Consider the following 17,031-nt stretch of genomic DNA (forward strand, 5'->3'; position numbering starts at 1 on the left):
AATAAAAACTCGAAATCCCTCCTTTTCGGCAAACAACGCTACTTTCGATTAGAGAGGAAGATTATGCGGGAAAAAGGGGGTTAATCTCCGGCCCTCGTCTTTCTTCCCTTTACGCGGCGTAACCATGCCTCCTCCGGTTCTCAACCCCCGTCCTAGCCGTGGCGGCTGAATTCACAAAGGGCGAAGGGTCCACCCTTAGGTCCGGAAAGACGAAGCCTGACTGGTCGGTCGTTCGGCAAAGCGTCACGATAGGTCGTAGGGTGTGGTCCGCCACTTTTCTGCTATCGAGGCTCGGTAAAAGAAGAAGGGTCGTAGCTCGATCGATTTTCCGCTCTCTCCCTCCATCATCGGGAGAGGTTGAAAAAAGAGACGGACAGTACGTACGTACGCACGGCACGCATGCACGCACGCACGCACGCACGTACGCACGCGGCGCAAAAATATTGTGCGTGCGTGGCGCGGCGCGGCGTCGAAAAAGTTCCGGACCCGGATCAGTGGTGTGCGTGTCTCTCCGCGCGAGGAGAGAAACCGCGTATCGTCTCGTCTCGTCTCGTCTCGAGCGCGCGTCCGGAGGCTTTAATATACATACATCTCCGCGCGAGTTTCTTCTCTTGCTCCTCCCCACCCTCCTTCCGTCCTTACTTCCGCCGCGGTTTCCTTCGTCTCGCGGGACGTCGAGGCATCGAGCGTCGAGCACGACGACGAAATGAGAGCTCGACGATGCGCGCCTCGCACCTGCGTACAAGACGCGGAAGCACGTCGATGCATCGCACGTGCACGCGCCGCGGCGCAGCCAGGAGAGGAGAGAAGAGGAGAGGAGAGAGCGAGTGAGTATAGAGACGCGACGAACGCATCGGGCGGATCAAGGGTTTCGCTTTTTAACGCGAGAACGTTGATCCGTGAACGATGCTCTTCGCTTACCACATGCCCGACATCGATTTCACCCCCGCGGATGCCCCGCGCGCAATTTTTGCTCGTTCATACGTCAAGGACATCGTAGCAGGGGCGGATGGAGCCGGCTTCATGCAGAATTGTCGCTCATTTGATCGGAACGTTGTATATCGTTGTATCGCTGATGGAGGCAATTGTATTCCCCCGGGGACGATTCCGCCGGACTAATTCCGGTTTCCAAAGTACTCGTCCCGCGTGTATAAATTGAATTGTAAATGCGCGAAAGAGTCGCACGGTAGCCCACATGGACATTATGCGCGCGCGACCCTCGCTTCGCACGAGACGCCCACGCGAATCACTGCGCCGACTATTATCCGTCGGGAATGCGGACCGACACGCCGCTCGGCCATCGATTTGTCCGTCCCATTTACACACTAATTTCAGAATTCGATCGTACGCGCGGGATAGGTGATCTCGGAAATTAACCGCTCGACTCATCCGCTTGTGATGCTCCAGTTGCTTTCGATTGAAATATCTTGATTGTTTTTCAAAAAATTTTAATTGGATTCGAGAACAAGTTGCCACAGATTTAGGCCACAAAATGGCGGAAAACATCAAGCTCGCTTTAATCATGCTTATTGGAATATTAAGATTGATTGCACTAGATGATTCATAACTCAAGACACACATTTTAAGTATTTTTCAGGATAAATGTTTTTTTTAAATAGATTACAAATTTATTGGTGTAAAAAAGTAAATTTCATTTAAAGATTATTTTATAAACTCATTAAAGTGCGTGATATCTCACATTACTTTATCCTTTTAATTGTTGTCAATATTTTGGATACTCAATTTAAGTTAAACATTTTTATAAATCGACAAAAGTTTGCTAAATGTTTACAGATCCCTATTCTTTGCAAATAATTATATATGTTGATTAATATGTTTAAAATATATAATAATTATATATGTTGATTAATATGTTTAAAATAAAATTTAAATTAAAAACTTATATTACAAGGATTTTAAACACATATATATATAGGCTTGTTCAATTGCAAGAGCTATCTAGTTTTTGTTGCCTAACTTTTTTATCTCTTTTTTGTATATTAAGCGATAATTCAAATACATATGCAATTAATTCGAATGAAATATTTAAGTATTTTTACCACAAAAAAACGAGTTTACAATAATAAAAATAATGAACTATGTTTCAAAATAAATATATAATAAGTAATTAATATATTTAATAAAATTTCATGAATAAATGATTTTGAGAAAATGCACGTGAATTATCTTTTTAATTGATTAAGCAGAAGATTTAATAAACTATACATTCTTTCATTTTCAATCTTTTATGTTCGCCAATGAGGTTGTAATGACACGAAAAACTAAAACTGGGTATTTCGTCTCGTTTATTGCGCAAATACCGACCGCGAATATCTCGTGTGCATCTTCACGCAGTCACCTTTATCTCGTTCTCTCGACAACATTTCCGGCACACCCGTTATTTCATGGCGTGCATAAAATCACTGAGGATGACTAGATGCACTTCTGGTACTTAACGTAATGAATGAGGCGAACAGAATCTCGAGACCGACGGACGGTTGTTAAACGCTTCCGACACATTTTAATACATAATAAATCAGCAAAAACGTCCTACTTTGTGGAAGTCATAAAAAAGATCGGGATAAAAAAGTGGCTCGATTTTTCACTTTAAAGATTTCTTCTTAAAAATTTGTTTGCCAAATATACTCTAAATTTTTTAGAACGCTTGTAAAATTATATATAACTTATATTTAATACTATATATATATATAAATATAAATATATATTTTATATAAAAAAATTAATGGCATATAAATGACGAATTTTACAAGTATTTTTTCAAGTATTTATAAAATCTAAAGTAATAATTCTATGATTACATAATTATAAATTATAAATACAGATTATCTCAAATCGAATATCTTTTTAATAACAGGTTTTCTAGTCAATTCGAGGATAATTTTTAAAAGAAAAGCTAAACACTTTGTAAAATTACAGAATTAACAAAGCTACATTCTTTAATTAATTTCAGTTTATTTTAATAGAATTTTAATTTAATATTTAGTGTTATATTATATATTATAAAAATATGTAATAGCAAAAAATGATATCCCTTGATATTTTCGTTGAGTAGAAATAGAACACTAGTTAGAATCTGTTATTAAAAAGACATTCAGTGATTTCGTACTTCGTATATATAAAAATTTTTTAATATTAATAAAATTATATATCTAATAGTGGAGTGATAATTAGAAAGTTGCTGAAATTATTCGCCTATTATTTAAAAATAAGGCAGAATTAAAAAAAAATTTAAAAGAAACCTATATCAATTTTTTAACATATAATACAAAAATTATACAAAGTAATTTGATAATCAAAATTTGCCCTTTCTATTATTTTTATATATATTTTAATTCTAAAATTTATTTTTTTAATTCTAAAATTTGATCATCAAATTGCTTCATTTAATTTTTGTATTGTAAGTTGATAAGTTGATCGACTGATTTCTTGTATTTAAAATAATTTGCCTTTTTAATTAAGTTTTAATATTTCTTAATTGTCAATCTGTATAATATAATTTCTATCAATTAAAACTCTATAAAAAAATAACGCGCATAATAAAATTCTCGAAAATATTTTGCGAATAGCAAAAAATGAGTCAATAATTGCTTTTGAAATATTTTTCAGATGCCACGTCTCGCGCGGCGGATGTAAGAGCGGTAAATGTTGGGGATGATTTGGGCCTTAGTGGTCCTGTGGTGGCTGCGTTTGAATCCTACTGGCCTGCTAAGTCCCAAGTTATTCTCGGCCTAAGCGGGACGACCACCTCACCGGCCGATCGAAAGGGAACGTCGGCGGAATATTCGATTAACTCTTAAAGCGAGACGTCCATCTCTTCGAAATGAATGATGGTAACTTAAGCCTTTTAATTACGCAATAAATATACGTCCACCTCTGTAGGCTATTAAAGTCGCTCTCTCGTGTCACATGTCGCATCTTGGGAGTGAGAGTATTATAACTGAGAAAGATATCCATTTTGGATTTTTACAATCGTACGGATGATTTATCTTTGAAGAGTGCCGCACTCTATCTTCTCATCTATACAATATTAATTTAAAAAACTCATACGACGAATTGTAACAAAATATAGAATATGTCATTTCGTAATATATGAAAATAATATAAAATATATATACATAAATATATGAGAGAAGAAAGAATATGTGTTATATGTGTCTTATATGTGTTAACTTTATAATTCTTGAAAATATTTTAAATAATATTTTAATATTTTAATATTTTAAATTATAATCTCTCATCTCTCTCAGCCATCCCTTAGTACATATGTGTACTCAATCATGTGTATAATATATAATCGATCATTTACAGCGATCATAGACGATCAAAGGTAAAATATTGATTTGATATAATAAATCTAATCGTAATTAATAATTCACGCAGCAATTACTAACCGTCAATCCTCGCGTTTCCTAATCGTCCTCGGGTTTGTTGATTTCTTCGCGCTCTACGATTTCTCCGAAGTAAAATTGACTTTTTTCCGAAATAAAAATACACGAAGATCGTTAAATTAACAGTGATCTAAATTGTGAATTTATTAATAAAGATGGATTATTAATATTGATGAAATCGTGATTATGTGCACGATTGTTTAAAAAATGAGGAAGCTTGAAATAAACTTAATTATTATTTATCGCTATATCAATCAGGAAATACCGGTAATTAATTGTATCGCTCGCTTATTAAATATAATTTAAAATTTAATAGCTTTAATTTTTACATCTCACTGTTAATTATAGGATACATTGCAGTTTTATGTCATAACGCATTATAAAATCTTTTGGAAAATAGCGACATAAAAAGTTAATATCGATTTAAAAATTGCGAAATATGAGACGCAGACTAATTTGTTGAGGCAGCTTTGGGGTTTCTATGCGGCATGTGCCTCGATACACAATGAACGCAATGCCCTTGGAAATCCCAAAGGAGTCCAACGCATTGCATCAACCTGGAGGAGAGATTTACAAGGAAGATGGTATTATGGACTCACCGGTTTTGTAATATCCAACTGCTCTGTTCTGCGAAATCTCGGATGATATCCGCGCAAGGGGGTATCATTGGATGCATCTTGACTCTGTTCCTCGATATCCATCAATCTATTCATCTTTCTATAATGTAAAACGAGTATATTATTAATATCATCGTAATTGCATTATTCAATTTTTAAGTTTAGCTAAAATTGGAACATGAAAAATATTTGATAAAAAATATTGCGTTATAATATATTGACATTAATTGATATTGATACAATTCATATTAGATTTGAGCCGGAAGATGTAAACTTAAAAAAATTCATAACAATGAGATTATATTCTAAGTCACTTATCCGTTGATAGAATGTGAATTATTTATCATGTGTTTAATATATAATTACATAAAACTATTAATTTATAAATTCTTACAAAATTATATCTCTGCAACTATTAATTTCAGGCATTTTTATTATAATTGAGGAACTCAGATTTTTAAGATATAATATTTAACGAACAAATCTAATCTCTTATGCGAGAATAAAGTTTTAAAATTCTAAAACATTTGACTTTACAATATTTTATTTTTGTGCGTATGTAATGTATCACAGTGTCTCGTTTCTTTTGCCAAGATGTTACCTTATGACTTTGATCGAACGACGCACACCTCATTGATTCTGTTTATCTACTGAAGTGTCAGCCAAAAATATACTTTCTTGAATGCCAACCGAGTCACAAATGCTAGTTGAAAAACTGTCAATATATTATTTAAAATTATCGGTTAGATGTATGTACCACCTATTACAGTGTATCAAGTATAACATTACAAAATTGATCTGCGAAACTAATAAAGTTTATATACTAAAAAAAAAATACAAACTTGAGAAATAATCAATTTACATATATCTGTGAAAATTTACAAGCATAACGATTTTTGCAATTGTTGTTTTGTAAAGGAAAAAATTTGAAATAAAGAATAAAATGAAATGAACGGCAGTTTAGTAAAACCTATAAAAAATCAAACTATATAGAGCAAATTGTTTTTCTTCTCTTAGCTAATATAAATATAAGACAAGAAATGTGATATATACATCAATAGATAAAGATACACATGTAAACGATATGTTATCAGAGAAATAAATGATTTATTAATATCTTTCTTTTTTTATTTATAAATATTTCAATAATGATATACACATGGGGTTGACGTTTGTTAATAGTCAACATAAAAATCTTTCCATGATCCAAAATCGAAATATTTTTTGATATTCAGCACATCTCGGTATTTTTCGAATATTTGCGTATATATTTGATGTCATTTCCTCAGTCGTATAACCAAAATTCTCCTGCAGCTAATTCCAAGAATTATCTTCCGCGAAAGCCTTTTTGTTTGCTGCACCACCTGCCGTTTGATCCTTACGTTTCTTGCGTCTTTTACCTTTTATATATAAAACGAAAATCGGAATATTAATTAATGCAAAGATAAAAAAAAATGATGATAAAAAGTGTACAACTTACTAGTAGCAACTTGCCATCCATCTTCAGGTGTATTCGCTCCATTAGTGGTCGATTTTCCGTTACCTTTCACGGCCGTATTCCTACAAAACGATAAATTTTTTATGTCACGAGGATGAATTTTATTTTAGTGCGCATACGGTAAATGTGTAATAACACATTTCATACACGATGAATCAATTTATAGATGTCAATAATTGCATACACGACAAACTTGAGTCTCATTCACTAGAGGATTATCCCTAGCTTTTTTTATTTCAATTGGTTCTATATTTACATGAATACACACGTGTATAACGCGTACACAGACGAGATATTGCGTATTCATAAATTGCAACGATAGCTCCGCGAACTCGGACACGTGCGTATCGAGTAAATTTCTCTCGAGAATAATGTATGCGATGTCAATAATGCATGATTGATCGAAGCTTCTCTCTTTCTCGATTACGTTCTCGTCAATAAATTAAAGATTTTCGTTTCTCGTTAGATTTAATTTTGTTCTCGAGTTGGAATGTATCTTATTCCTCAACAGCGCAGCTAAAAAATAATATATACTTCGACTTTCCTTTTGAAGAGGAAAATAATTTAAAAAGATTTTAATTTAAAAATATTTATTTAAAAAAGTTTTGCATTTTTATTAATACTTTATTAACAAATTTTCTTCTAATAATTTTATAGTTTATTATAATTTATATTATTTAATAAGATTTATATGTATAAAAGATAATTTATAAATTAATATAATTTTTATTCGGATATGATTTTATTGTTTATTGTACTTTTTATTGAATGTTATTAAAATTATAAATTTTAGGTTTCTGTCGGTGAATTTACGTGTCAATTTAAATCAGTGTAATATAAATTTCGTATCCTTAAAATAACTATATTTTGCTATACTTAGAAACATAATTTGTCTCAGGTGATATAGCTTCTTCATCATCTGATGTTTGTATCACATGAAAATGCATGTGACATAGCAAAGGGAATTTACGAGCGCAGTAATTACGAGCACACGGGTGATTCATTAATATCGTGTTACCCGGCAAGAGCAATGTTGTAACTACAATGTGATGGAAGACTGTAGTTGGTTACAAAAAATATACACGCCGTGTTCAGTAAACGAAGATCGCAGCTAACGACAGCTGATTGGAACATGTGCCTGAATACATTGATCATGGCACACAACCATAGTTACCTATTAAAGATTTTCTCTCATAAACGTAGCTTTAAATGCATGATTAGTTATTTATTGCTATTTATAGAATAAATTTTTTTTTTTCAAAAAATCCTATAAATATAATACGATTTTGATAACTGATAATATCCTTTTAAATTTTTCATTAATTTCCAATTTTGTATTAATTAGAAATTTTAGAAGGAATAAAAATAATTGCAATTTATACAACTAAATTTTTTATATTAATAATAATTATATATTTTTATTTCTTAATATATAAAATAAATGACTTTTTAAATAAAATAAAACAGAGAAAAAGTACAAATAAAAAAAACAATTTTTTAAACAATTCAGACTTTCCACATCGTTTAATACAATTTCCATAAAACATATTAGTTGCTCGCAGGACGGCGGTACTTCGCACAAACCGGACCATGAAGAAAGAAGAGGAAGAGGCAAAGTAGGGTGAAGGGAAGCAGAAGGGGAAAGGGAAAAGGAAAAGAGCAAGAAGACGAGATAGGCCTGTAGCGAGCGTCGCGTGCATTAATTCAGAACAAGGTCTACAGCCCTATGCAAATCTCTCGTGTACAGGAAATCCTAGGAGAGGCCGCCTAAGGTCTTATCCCTTTCTCTCTCTTTTTCGTCTTGAGAAGATCATACCGGAGCTATAACGCGTTATTCATCCGTGCGTTTAATATATCTCGCACTGAGCGTGATAGCTCGCGGCAGAAAATAAATTACGATGGAGACTATTCATTTTTGTTCCAATGTGTGCGATTTTCGAGATTGCACATTTTGCAAACGTACACATTTATTTATCACAGAGATTTTATACGACTCATGCGTATAAATCGGTATTTTTAAATATTAGAAAATGCTAACTGTATTTTCCAACCGAGTTATGGGGAATTTAAAACCAGAAAAAGTCATATTTAAAAATATCAATTTTGTTGAATAAAATTGTCCCGATGATGTATTCAGGAGTACCCGATAATTTGATTTCATCGTGTATCAAATGGTTTGCATTAAAATCTGTGATATAATGTATATCCTTATAACTCACTCAGGTGATGACAATTTCCGTTTACGATCCTCGAGAGAAACGTCGGTCTGTAAGGAGGCTTGATGGTTTGAATATTTTTGTATTTTGCAGATAGTCTGCTTGGCTAAAGCCTGCATCACAACACTGGCCTGATCGCGACGGTACAAACCTATGTATGCGGACGTGTCTGATAACCATGAAATATAACCACCACCTGTAAACAAAAATTGTCATATAGTATCAGAAGTTAATTTAAACGTTAATTCCGTTTTATTTGTATCGATGCAATATTTACCAAATGGACTAAAAAGTTGACTTATATCCGTGTGTTTCCATTCTTTTGGGAATGTTATGTGAAATACGTGATCTCTGCTAGGATTTGCTAAGAGAAAAAAAATTATATTACTTATATCAGTAAGCAATTTCTCTCTGAAATTCACTCTAAATAAAGATAATATCCCCTTCTCTCTCCCTCTCTTTGATTTTATTAATTTAAATAATACTTTTAATTTGAATAATGAGAGCATATACACTTACATATAATATTCTAATTTTTTAAATGAGATATGCTTACGATCTTTTCCTACTAAATTCACATATGGAAAGTCTTTCAATCTTGCAATTGGAAGTCTGTAAAAAGAAGAAAAAAAAGAAAATAATTAGATTATAAATAAATCAATAAAAACAATTATATGAGATTTTTAAGAATAAAAAATATGAGATATTCAGAGCTGATATATATAATATTAATAATTATATATAATATATATAATTATTCTGATATATATAATACTCACTTATTGAGAAAAGGATTAAGCAAAGGAGAATCCGCTAGTACTGTGGCATTTTTAGACTTCTGCAATGTGCCTAAAATAACAATAATTTAACATATATTTATTGGCAAAAGTCAAGAAATTTACACAAAGCAATTATTCATAACTAATACATTTATCCATTCATATAAGCAAATTGATATAAGAAACATATACTTTTTGTTCTACAAAATATATTTTTTCTACTTGAACAACTGATTATTTTTGCAAATGACCGATAATATTGACAAAGAAAATATTACTCATCGTGATTGTGATATTAGTACCTGATGTAATTACTGACCAAGATAATTAGATAATGCAATAAAGCATAATCCGGTAATGTACGCATCGTATCCTGCTTCATGTGATTTTTCCGTTGATACTGAATAACTATATCCTTCCACAGGCTCCACATCAGGAATAGAGAATGGAGATTTATTCATAATGTCTAATAATACGTTCAAATTCGACGATATTACGTGTTCTTTGAATTGTTGCGATTGACAAATAACTTTTGTGTCCAATAAACTTAAAGAAAAAAAAGAAAAGATAAGTCCTTTCGAAAAATTTCACACATATACATAAATAATATTATCTTTAGATAATCTCTCATAATATCTCTAGATATAAAAAAAACTAGGAAATAATATTCAGAGCATTAAAATACTTTTTTGATTTAATAACAATAGGAATATAAATATGTGCATCTTACCTAGGAAATAAGTTATGAATCAAAGTCTTGAATTCTATGTAATCATTTGGCAAAGGTGTAAAAAATTGATGTACAATGTGACATAGATCTAGTAACATATTATGACCTACTATTATCTTTTCCTGAAATAAAAAAATTGAAATAAATTAAAATAAATTTACAAATTATAATTAGAAAACGTTACATATGATTTGTATTTCTTTTTCGAGTGTCTCTATTTTTTTAAGAAATATGGCAAAATGTTGCATATAAAGTTATAATTTAAAAAAAAAAGAAACAATAATAATTTTTGTATTGTATTGATGATTAAAGTGGATGATTTAAGTGGATATGTATAATTATTTCATATGAATTAAAGATATGAAAGAATTGTTTGTACTAAACTAACTATATAACATCACTTTTTGAAACAACTTTTGAACAATTTTTTCTTATAATACTTATAAAAATGCTTATAAGATAATTTTACATATCCATATATTTAAATAAAACATACTATATATGTGTGTGTGTGTGTGTGTGTTGTATACACATATACATATGTTAAATATATACTTACAGATTCTACAATCTTCTTCAAAAGACTGCTGAATCCTACAGCCTGTTTCATTTCCAATTTCTCTTTCTCACGTTTTTGCTTCTCTTTTTCCTCCTCTTCCTCTTTGGTGCCTGCTTTCTGTATAGAAAGACAGTGCCAGGTATTTTCAACTTTACTTTCAACTCTCACTTTGTTGGGCCACCTAATTTTGGCCTCCTGATATACTAGTCGTCTCATAAATGCATTACATTTGTCTATTGTTATTTCTTCTGCATCCGAGGCAAGAAAATCTTCTATTCTAGAACTAAAATTTACATGTTACGTACTTACTGATGAATAATGTATATGATTGCAATTTTAATGTCACATCTTCTTTGAGTTGAAAAAGATAGTTACCATATTTCCTCTATTTGAGGTTTGTCATTATCCGATATCGGAATCAAATCTTGATTGTACTCTTCTTTGATTTTTTGTTTCTCTTCCAGGCGTTTAACAAGTTTCTCTTCTTCAATCGCACTGAGATATGGTATGCCATACTTGAAAAGTTTGTTGAAGTCAAAATCTTGATTCGCCAGAAAGGCTATTGAGGATGTCTGACACATAAACCTGCAATCTGGTGCGTGACGATTCAAAGGTTTGGGAAACACATAAAAATTGTAAGAACGTTGAGAATATCTAAAAGAAGAAAGATGTCTTATTATCGATTTAATTCATTCCTATATGTACTCTTTTAAATTATATATTTCTTTAATTAAATTATTAACACAGTTTAATTAAATAAGTAATATTCAAAATATTAAAAAAAATAATATCCTACTTGTCAGTTTGTGAATCATATGTGAAGATGGACAAACCAAACTGTACAAGCAGGAAATCCATTGATCCTGCTCGAAGCTTGGCGTAATATTGAGCCGGGGTATCAAAGGGACCAGCATCTGGGCCTGAATTAAGGCCGGTGAATTCACCATCGATACTGAGAAAAGTAGCATTTTGTATGATGCTATCTAATTCAGATAACACATCCTGAAAGTCTAGAGAAGGGAGGTTACATTTAAAATTAAGGGAAAAGGGCGAGAAAATAATTCGTGAAGAAATAAAGTTTATAAGTATCCTCGCTTACTTACTCAAACAAGTTACTTCCATTGTTCACGTCGTTTATGCGCACATTAATGCATACGCAAAATTTAAACATGAAACTATATATATATATATATATAAACTCTCATACATACATAACCTGTATATATCTCTATTTATGTAAACATTGCGTAAAGACACAGCAAATATGCGTAGTACAAATACCGTGATACAAATTTATGCGCAGATGTTCTCATCCAATATGTTCTTAAAGTGCCATTACATTTGTCGTACGACGATCTTGTCGAATATTATTGATTGGCTACCAGATAGAGACTATCTAGAGTTTTGCAAGTTTCTTGCAACGGTAACCAATGAATATGTTTAACAAAAATTATCGCACGTTAAATGTAATGGCATCTTGAGGCGAGCCATGTTTATCGCGCATGCGCAGTAATAATTGTCAGGAACGTATGATTTGAATAATATTGTAAGCGAAAAAGGTGTCTTGGCGGGCTTGTAAGTATTCTTATGTAAATTAACATTTTTTTTTCGAATAATGTTTTTAGTTTAGTCTTCATGTGAAAAAAAATTATTTGTGAATTTATCGTAAAGAATTATTCCATTGTTAAACAATTAAAAACATTATAATACCTATCTTTTTGACAGAATTTCGTACGTAAAAGTGAATTGCGTCGTTGTCATTACTTTTCGTCTTAATTTATGTTATATTAATATATCAAGTATAAATATATATCTGAATTTAATTTAAATAATTTCTAATTTATTATATATATATATGTATATATAATATTTTATATATATATATATATATATATATATATATATATATATATATATATGTATAGTATATAACACGCATATTAATTTCACATATTAACATTTCCTATTTTTTTCAAGAGATTTAATGATTCTTTTTTTGCAACGAAATATTTTTTGCAACAAAGCAAAAATAGCAATATTAAATACTCAACAATAATGTACTCTGAGATGTATCTACTTTCCTAACGTTTGTACTACTATATATGTTGCACGAAATTCCTTTCAATCCCTTCCCTATCGCAATATTTGTAACGCCAAGTACGATCAAGTGAAATATACCCATTTCCGCTCCTTAAACATGAATAATCGATATTGATTGAATACTTATTCAAGTGAATTTATTTATTACAAGTTATATTTATTAAAATTTATTAAAAGAAACTCGTTCAAAGAAAGTTTCTGTCAATCTTTTTGTCGCCCTACTGTGTAGGTTAAGATTAATGATTTAATATTGAACAAGGAATTTGATGATCTATTTGATGATCTGTTGAAGGAATTTTATCGTCGTGAAATTTGAAAATTATAAAACAGCCTCAAGAAAAAATCGATGATGAGATGTGTAAGATTTCAAAATGATAAAAGACATTGGAATGCGAGAGAAGGTAATTGTGTAACTACATTTCTTTGATTATATCAATCTCTTGTTATATTATTAAAATATATAAAGTATAATGTATATCATTCAGTTGCAGAAAATGTGACGACGAATGAGAAAATAGATGAGAATAATGAAAATTCTATTCAAAAATATGATGAATTTCCAATTTCCAATCATAGTACACCAGTTACAAGCAGACAGAATGCAAACAATGCCGAAGAAGCACTAGAGCCTAATCATTACCAAAGTCCACTTTTACTTCCATGTACACAGGAGGGTGGTAATGAGGTTGCATGGGATTGGCATAATTCTCAGAAGAAAACTCCTGAAAGTAAAAATAAAAGACAAAACATTCATTGTGAGACGCCTAAAGGAACTAAGCTGTTACACAAAAAGAGGAATTCGGATTCACCTTTATTGTATAAGCCACTTAAAAGAAAGACCATTAATATGGAAAACATAGAAAACATTGGACAATTTGCAGCTGAGTTGCAAGCATTAACTAAAAAAATGAGTGTTATAAAACACAATGACCAGGATCATTCAAATCATCAAGCCGAGAAAGAAGAGCTTATCTTAGCAGATACAAGCTATAAAGAAATGTCAACAAATGAAGATAACAAGCAGAATTCCATTGGAGAAATCAATGACTATAGTAATGTTATTAAAGAAATAAATTATGATGATTTATTTGATGATTCGATAGATGATGATATGGTTAGATGCACTCAAGAAATAGAGGAGAAATTAAATTCCATCACAGACAAAGGAAATTCTACACATTCAGAGTCAAGTGTCAAGAAAGAAGAATTGTCTCAAATACCTTGTGTAAATAATGCATCCAATAAAAATACCATACAATCTACTTCCAATGAAAATATTAAAGAATCGCCGACTGAAAATATTTTCCATAGAAGTACAAATAATAATAATACATTAAAGACATATTCAAATTTATCGTTAAAAAGGAATTCAGATTCTAGTATACATATCACAGGGCAAATAAACAAAAACTTTTATAAATCGTGTCTAAGTGATGATAACATGATACATTCCAGTATTAGAAATCTGTGCGAAGATAGGAAATTATCAAAAAATAAACCCATAAAATCATTTGACTTTCCTGATGATTCTTTTGATGATTGTTTAGCAGCCTGTATCGAGGAGGAAAAATTACCAACAATGTTTGATTCTTTGATTCATGAAAACAATAGTACAAAATCTAAGGCTAATTATGAATATTTGACTCATGCACCATTAAAATTGGAAACTAACTCCTTTAAATCTACAGTGAAGAGTGGAACATCTAGCACTAACTTGTCAGCAGATAAGAAGTTTTTTAAGACTAAAAGTTTATCTGATAAATTAATTAATCAGAGCACAGTTACAAATACTAAGAATAAAGCAAATCCAATGAGAGCTATAATACACTTAAACCCAACCAAAAGTTCGACGATACCATGTACAAGTGTCACACGTGCCTCCGTAAGTACAATTCCGATTGTTACAAATTGTAAAGTTGAGAATAGTGCAATTTCGTTAATGCGCGATACGGCTCGAACGTATGGGTCCGATGTTAACAGGTGCATGGTAAAAGAAGATGGTAATCATTTCGTTAGACACCATTCCACTGGTAATATGAAAACCGATACAAAAGAAATATCAAAGACTGGTTCGCAGCCGGCTCGATGTTCAAAAGAAGAAATTGAAAGAAAGAGATTGCAGGCTTTAAAGAAGCTCGAAGCGAAAAAAAAAATGTACGCCGAAATGAAGATTACAAATAACATTAATAGGTGATCAAATAGTGTCTTATCTTCTATTGTCTACTCGTTGCTCGAAAGTGATATACGACTTTCTTAATTATGTATAATCCTATATATCGTTTCGTCGACGAAATTATTCTCATTCTGTGATCGTCATTGTTATATATCATTATCATCATATTAATCATTCATTACTGTTATATTGTACAAAATATTTTAAAAAAGGAGTTGCACAAATATATTTATAATTATAACAGCATAATATTTATAATTATAACAGCATAATAATTGTATGTAGAAAATATACATTTGAGTTATCTATATATTTGAAAATTTTCAAGGATATAATACGTTTCTTAAAAATTGTGTTCCTTAATGATTGCGCGGTAACAATTTTTAGCATTATTAATAGTTACATTGAAAAAATTATATTTTATATTATACTTTTAAATAATTATCTAAATCATTATAATTTAAAAAATTTAATTTTAAAAATTATAATTTTTTTTAGATTATAAATACAGATAGAAACGAAGCATTTTATTTCTGAAAATAAAAAAAAGTTTTTTATAAATTTAAATTATTTTCTATCATTTTTTTATGATAGAATGTTAAGTTTTTTATTTTGACTATATGTCTAATTTTATCAAATTATACATATGATCAATAATAGATCATTTTTCAAACATATAATCTGATATATCGAAATTGCGATTTATATAAATTATTTTAGAATTTTACCAAAATTTGTGAGATTTTTTATGACATCATGGTATTCAATGAAAACTTATGAAGTAAACAGATATAAAATATACATACCTAATATAATACAACAAAAGACAATTTTTTTTCGAACACGAGAAAGAGAGTTATTTCCTACTTCCTACAGCCTTTTGACACTGAATACGAACAATTTTTAATTGTGTTTTATTTAAACTAGAATTAAAATTAGAATTTTTTTAGATCGTTAAATATAAACTAATGTTAAGATTAACAAGTTTCAAGTGTATATAAAAAATTCAAACATTTTTAATTAGACATTCTATCATTTTTGTTAATTGTAAAATCAGATTTGTATTTAGTGAATATTCTAAAAAATTCTTAAGTTATAATAAACATAACTGAAGATTAATAAATCTTATATAATAAACATAACTGAAGATTAATAAATCTTTCCGCAATAAATTCTATATATATTTAACAACAAATATTTTATTAACTGTAACCAAAATAACACACTTATATTGAAAGTTAAAAATTTTAACAACATAATTTATTTTTATATTTAATTTTGATCGTAATAAAACTTCGATATGTCATCACATAAATATTGCCATAGTTATAACAAGTTAAATAAATTTTTGCAATTTTAACTACAAAATTTAAAATTGTGGTACAATAATTTAAAAGCCGAAATCATGTTCTTTAAAAAGACTATTTTTTATTTTAAAATTATTTTAAAAAATGTTTATTTTTTGTGTTTTTTTTTATTGAATTATATAATTGTGATCCTGTATACGTATACATTCTAACATATATATGTACACTATATGTATATACATATATTCTATATCCCAGACAGCACACAAATATCCGAAGGATATCCATAAGACGACCGTTAAGGATATTGAGGATATCCACAGATGATCCGTTTTACGTTCTTCGGACATTCAATGGACGTCCGTGGTATATCTGTTTATGAAATTGGACATACTTTAATCCCTAAATGATAATATAATTTATCTATTTCATATAAAATTTTACATAAAAATTTCATATAAAAATTTTATTTATAATTTATACTTGCATATTGCACTTTACATTTTAAATAGATAATGAACGGATTATTTTCGTTTATTCGCCGGACATTTACTTGTCCGACTTATAAAATCAATTTAATATCTGAAACTCGTGATTTAGATCAGAAATTAAATTGAACAGTATATTTTTAATCTTATTTGTT

General features: G+C 30.3%; 3 protein-coding genes across 8 annotated transcripts in view; 1 reads left to right on the forward strand and 2 right to left on the reverse strand.

Annotated features, from left to right (window-relative positions):
• Positions 1 to 5,909, reverse strand: part of LOC145966369 (protein cortex) — a 43,267-nt gene extending 37,358 nt beyond the window's left edge. Inside the window, exons 1-2 of one of the 2 annotated variants that reach the window (XM_083090424.1) lie at positions 5,628 to 5,909; positions 5,009 to 5,126 (exon numbers count right to left, since the gene is read on the reverse strand). In XM_083090424.1, coding sequence (XP_082946550.1) covers positions 5,009 to 5,122 — 114 coding nt within the window. In that variant the 5' untranslated portion in view covers positions 5,123 to 5,126; positions 5,628 to 5,909. Of the gene's footprint in view, positions 1 to 5,008 lie in introns of both variants that reach the window. The other variant, XM_083090425.1, reaches the window with a different exon arrangement.
• A 202-nt stretch (positions 5,910 to 6,111) lies between these two features.
• LOC145966368 (poly(A)-specific ribonuclease PARN) lies at positions 6,112 to 12,085 on the reverse strand. Its single transcript, XM_083090423.1, has 12 exons — positions 11,912 to 12,085; positions 11,605 to 11,818; positions 11,184 to 11,462; positions 10,809 to 11,091; positions 10,250 to 10,371; positions 9,839 to 10,065; positions 9,520 to 9,589; positions 9,297 to 9,352; positions 9,018 to 9,104; positions 8,744 to 8,936; positions 6,507 to 6,586; positions 6,112 to 6,426 (listed from the first exon to the last, which is right to left on the reverse strand). Exons 1-12 carry the CDS (start codon positions 11,928 to 11,930, stop codon positions 6,341 to 6,343), a joined length of 1,716 nt encoding a protein of 571 aa, XP_082946549.1. The 5' UTR covers positions 11,931 to 12,085; the 3' UTR covers positions 6,112 to 6,340.
• A 277-nt stretch (positions 12,086 to 12,362) lies between these two features.
• Positions 12,363 to 15,391, forward strand: LOC145966367 (uncharacterized). 5 transcript variants are annotated; one of them, XM_083090420.1, is made up of 3 exons: positions 12,363 to 12,383; positions 13,201 to 13,309; positions 13,394 to 15,391. In XM_083090420.1, exons 2-3 carry the CDS (start codon positions 13,255 to 13,257, stop codon positions 15,100 to 15,102), a joined length of 1,764 nt encoding a protein of 587 aa, XP_082946546.1. In that variant the 5' UTR covers positions 12,363 to 12,383; positions 13,201 to 13,254; the 3' UTR covers positions 15,103 to 15,391. The 5 variants fall into 5 exon arrangements, with proteins under 5 accessions (XP_082946546.1, XP_082946545.1, XP_082946548.1 ...); XM_083090419.1 differs by lacking the exon at positions 12,363 to 12,383 and adding an exon at positions 12,854 to 12,894; XM_083090422.1 differs by lacking the exon at positions 12,363 to 12,383 and having other exon boundaries at positions 12,915 to 13,309; positions 13,394 to 14,790; positions 14,889 to 15,060.
• The last annotated feature ends 1,640 nt before the right edge of the window (positions 15,392 to 17,031 follow it).

This window comes from Camponotus vicinus, unplaced genomic scaffold (genome assembly GCF_025532165.1).
Source record: "Camponotus vicinus isolate PSW18456_S1 unplaced genomic scaffold, iyCamVici1.0 SCAF_2, whole genome shotgun sequence".
In the NCBI taxonomy this organism is placed as follows: Eukaryota; Metazoa; Arthropoda; class Insecta; order Hymenoptera; family Formicidae; genus Camponotus; species Camponotus vicinus.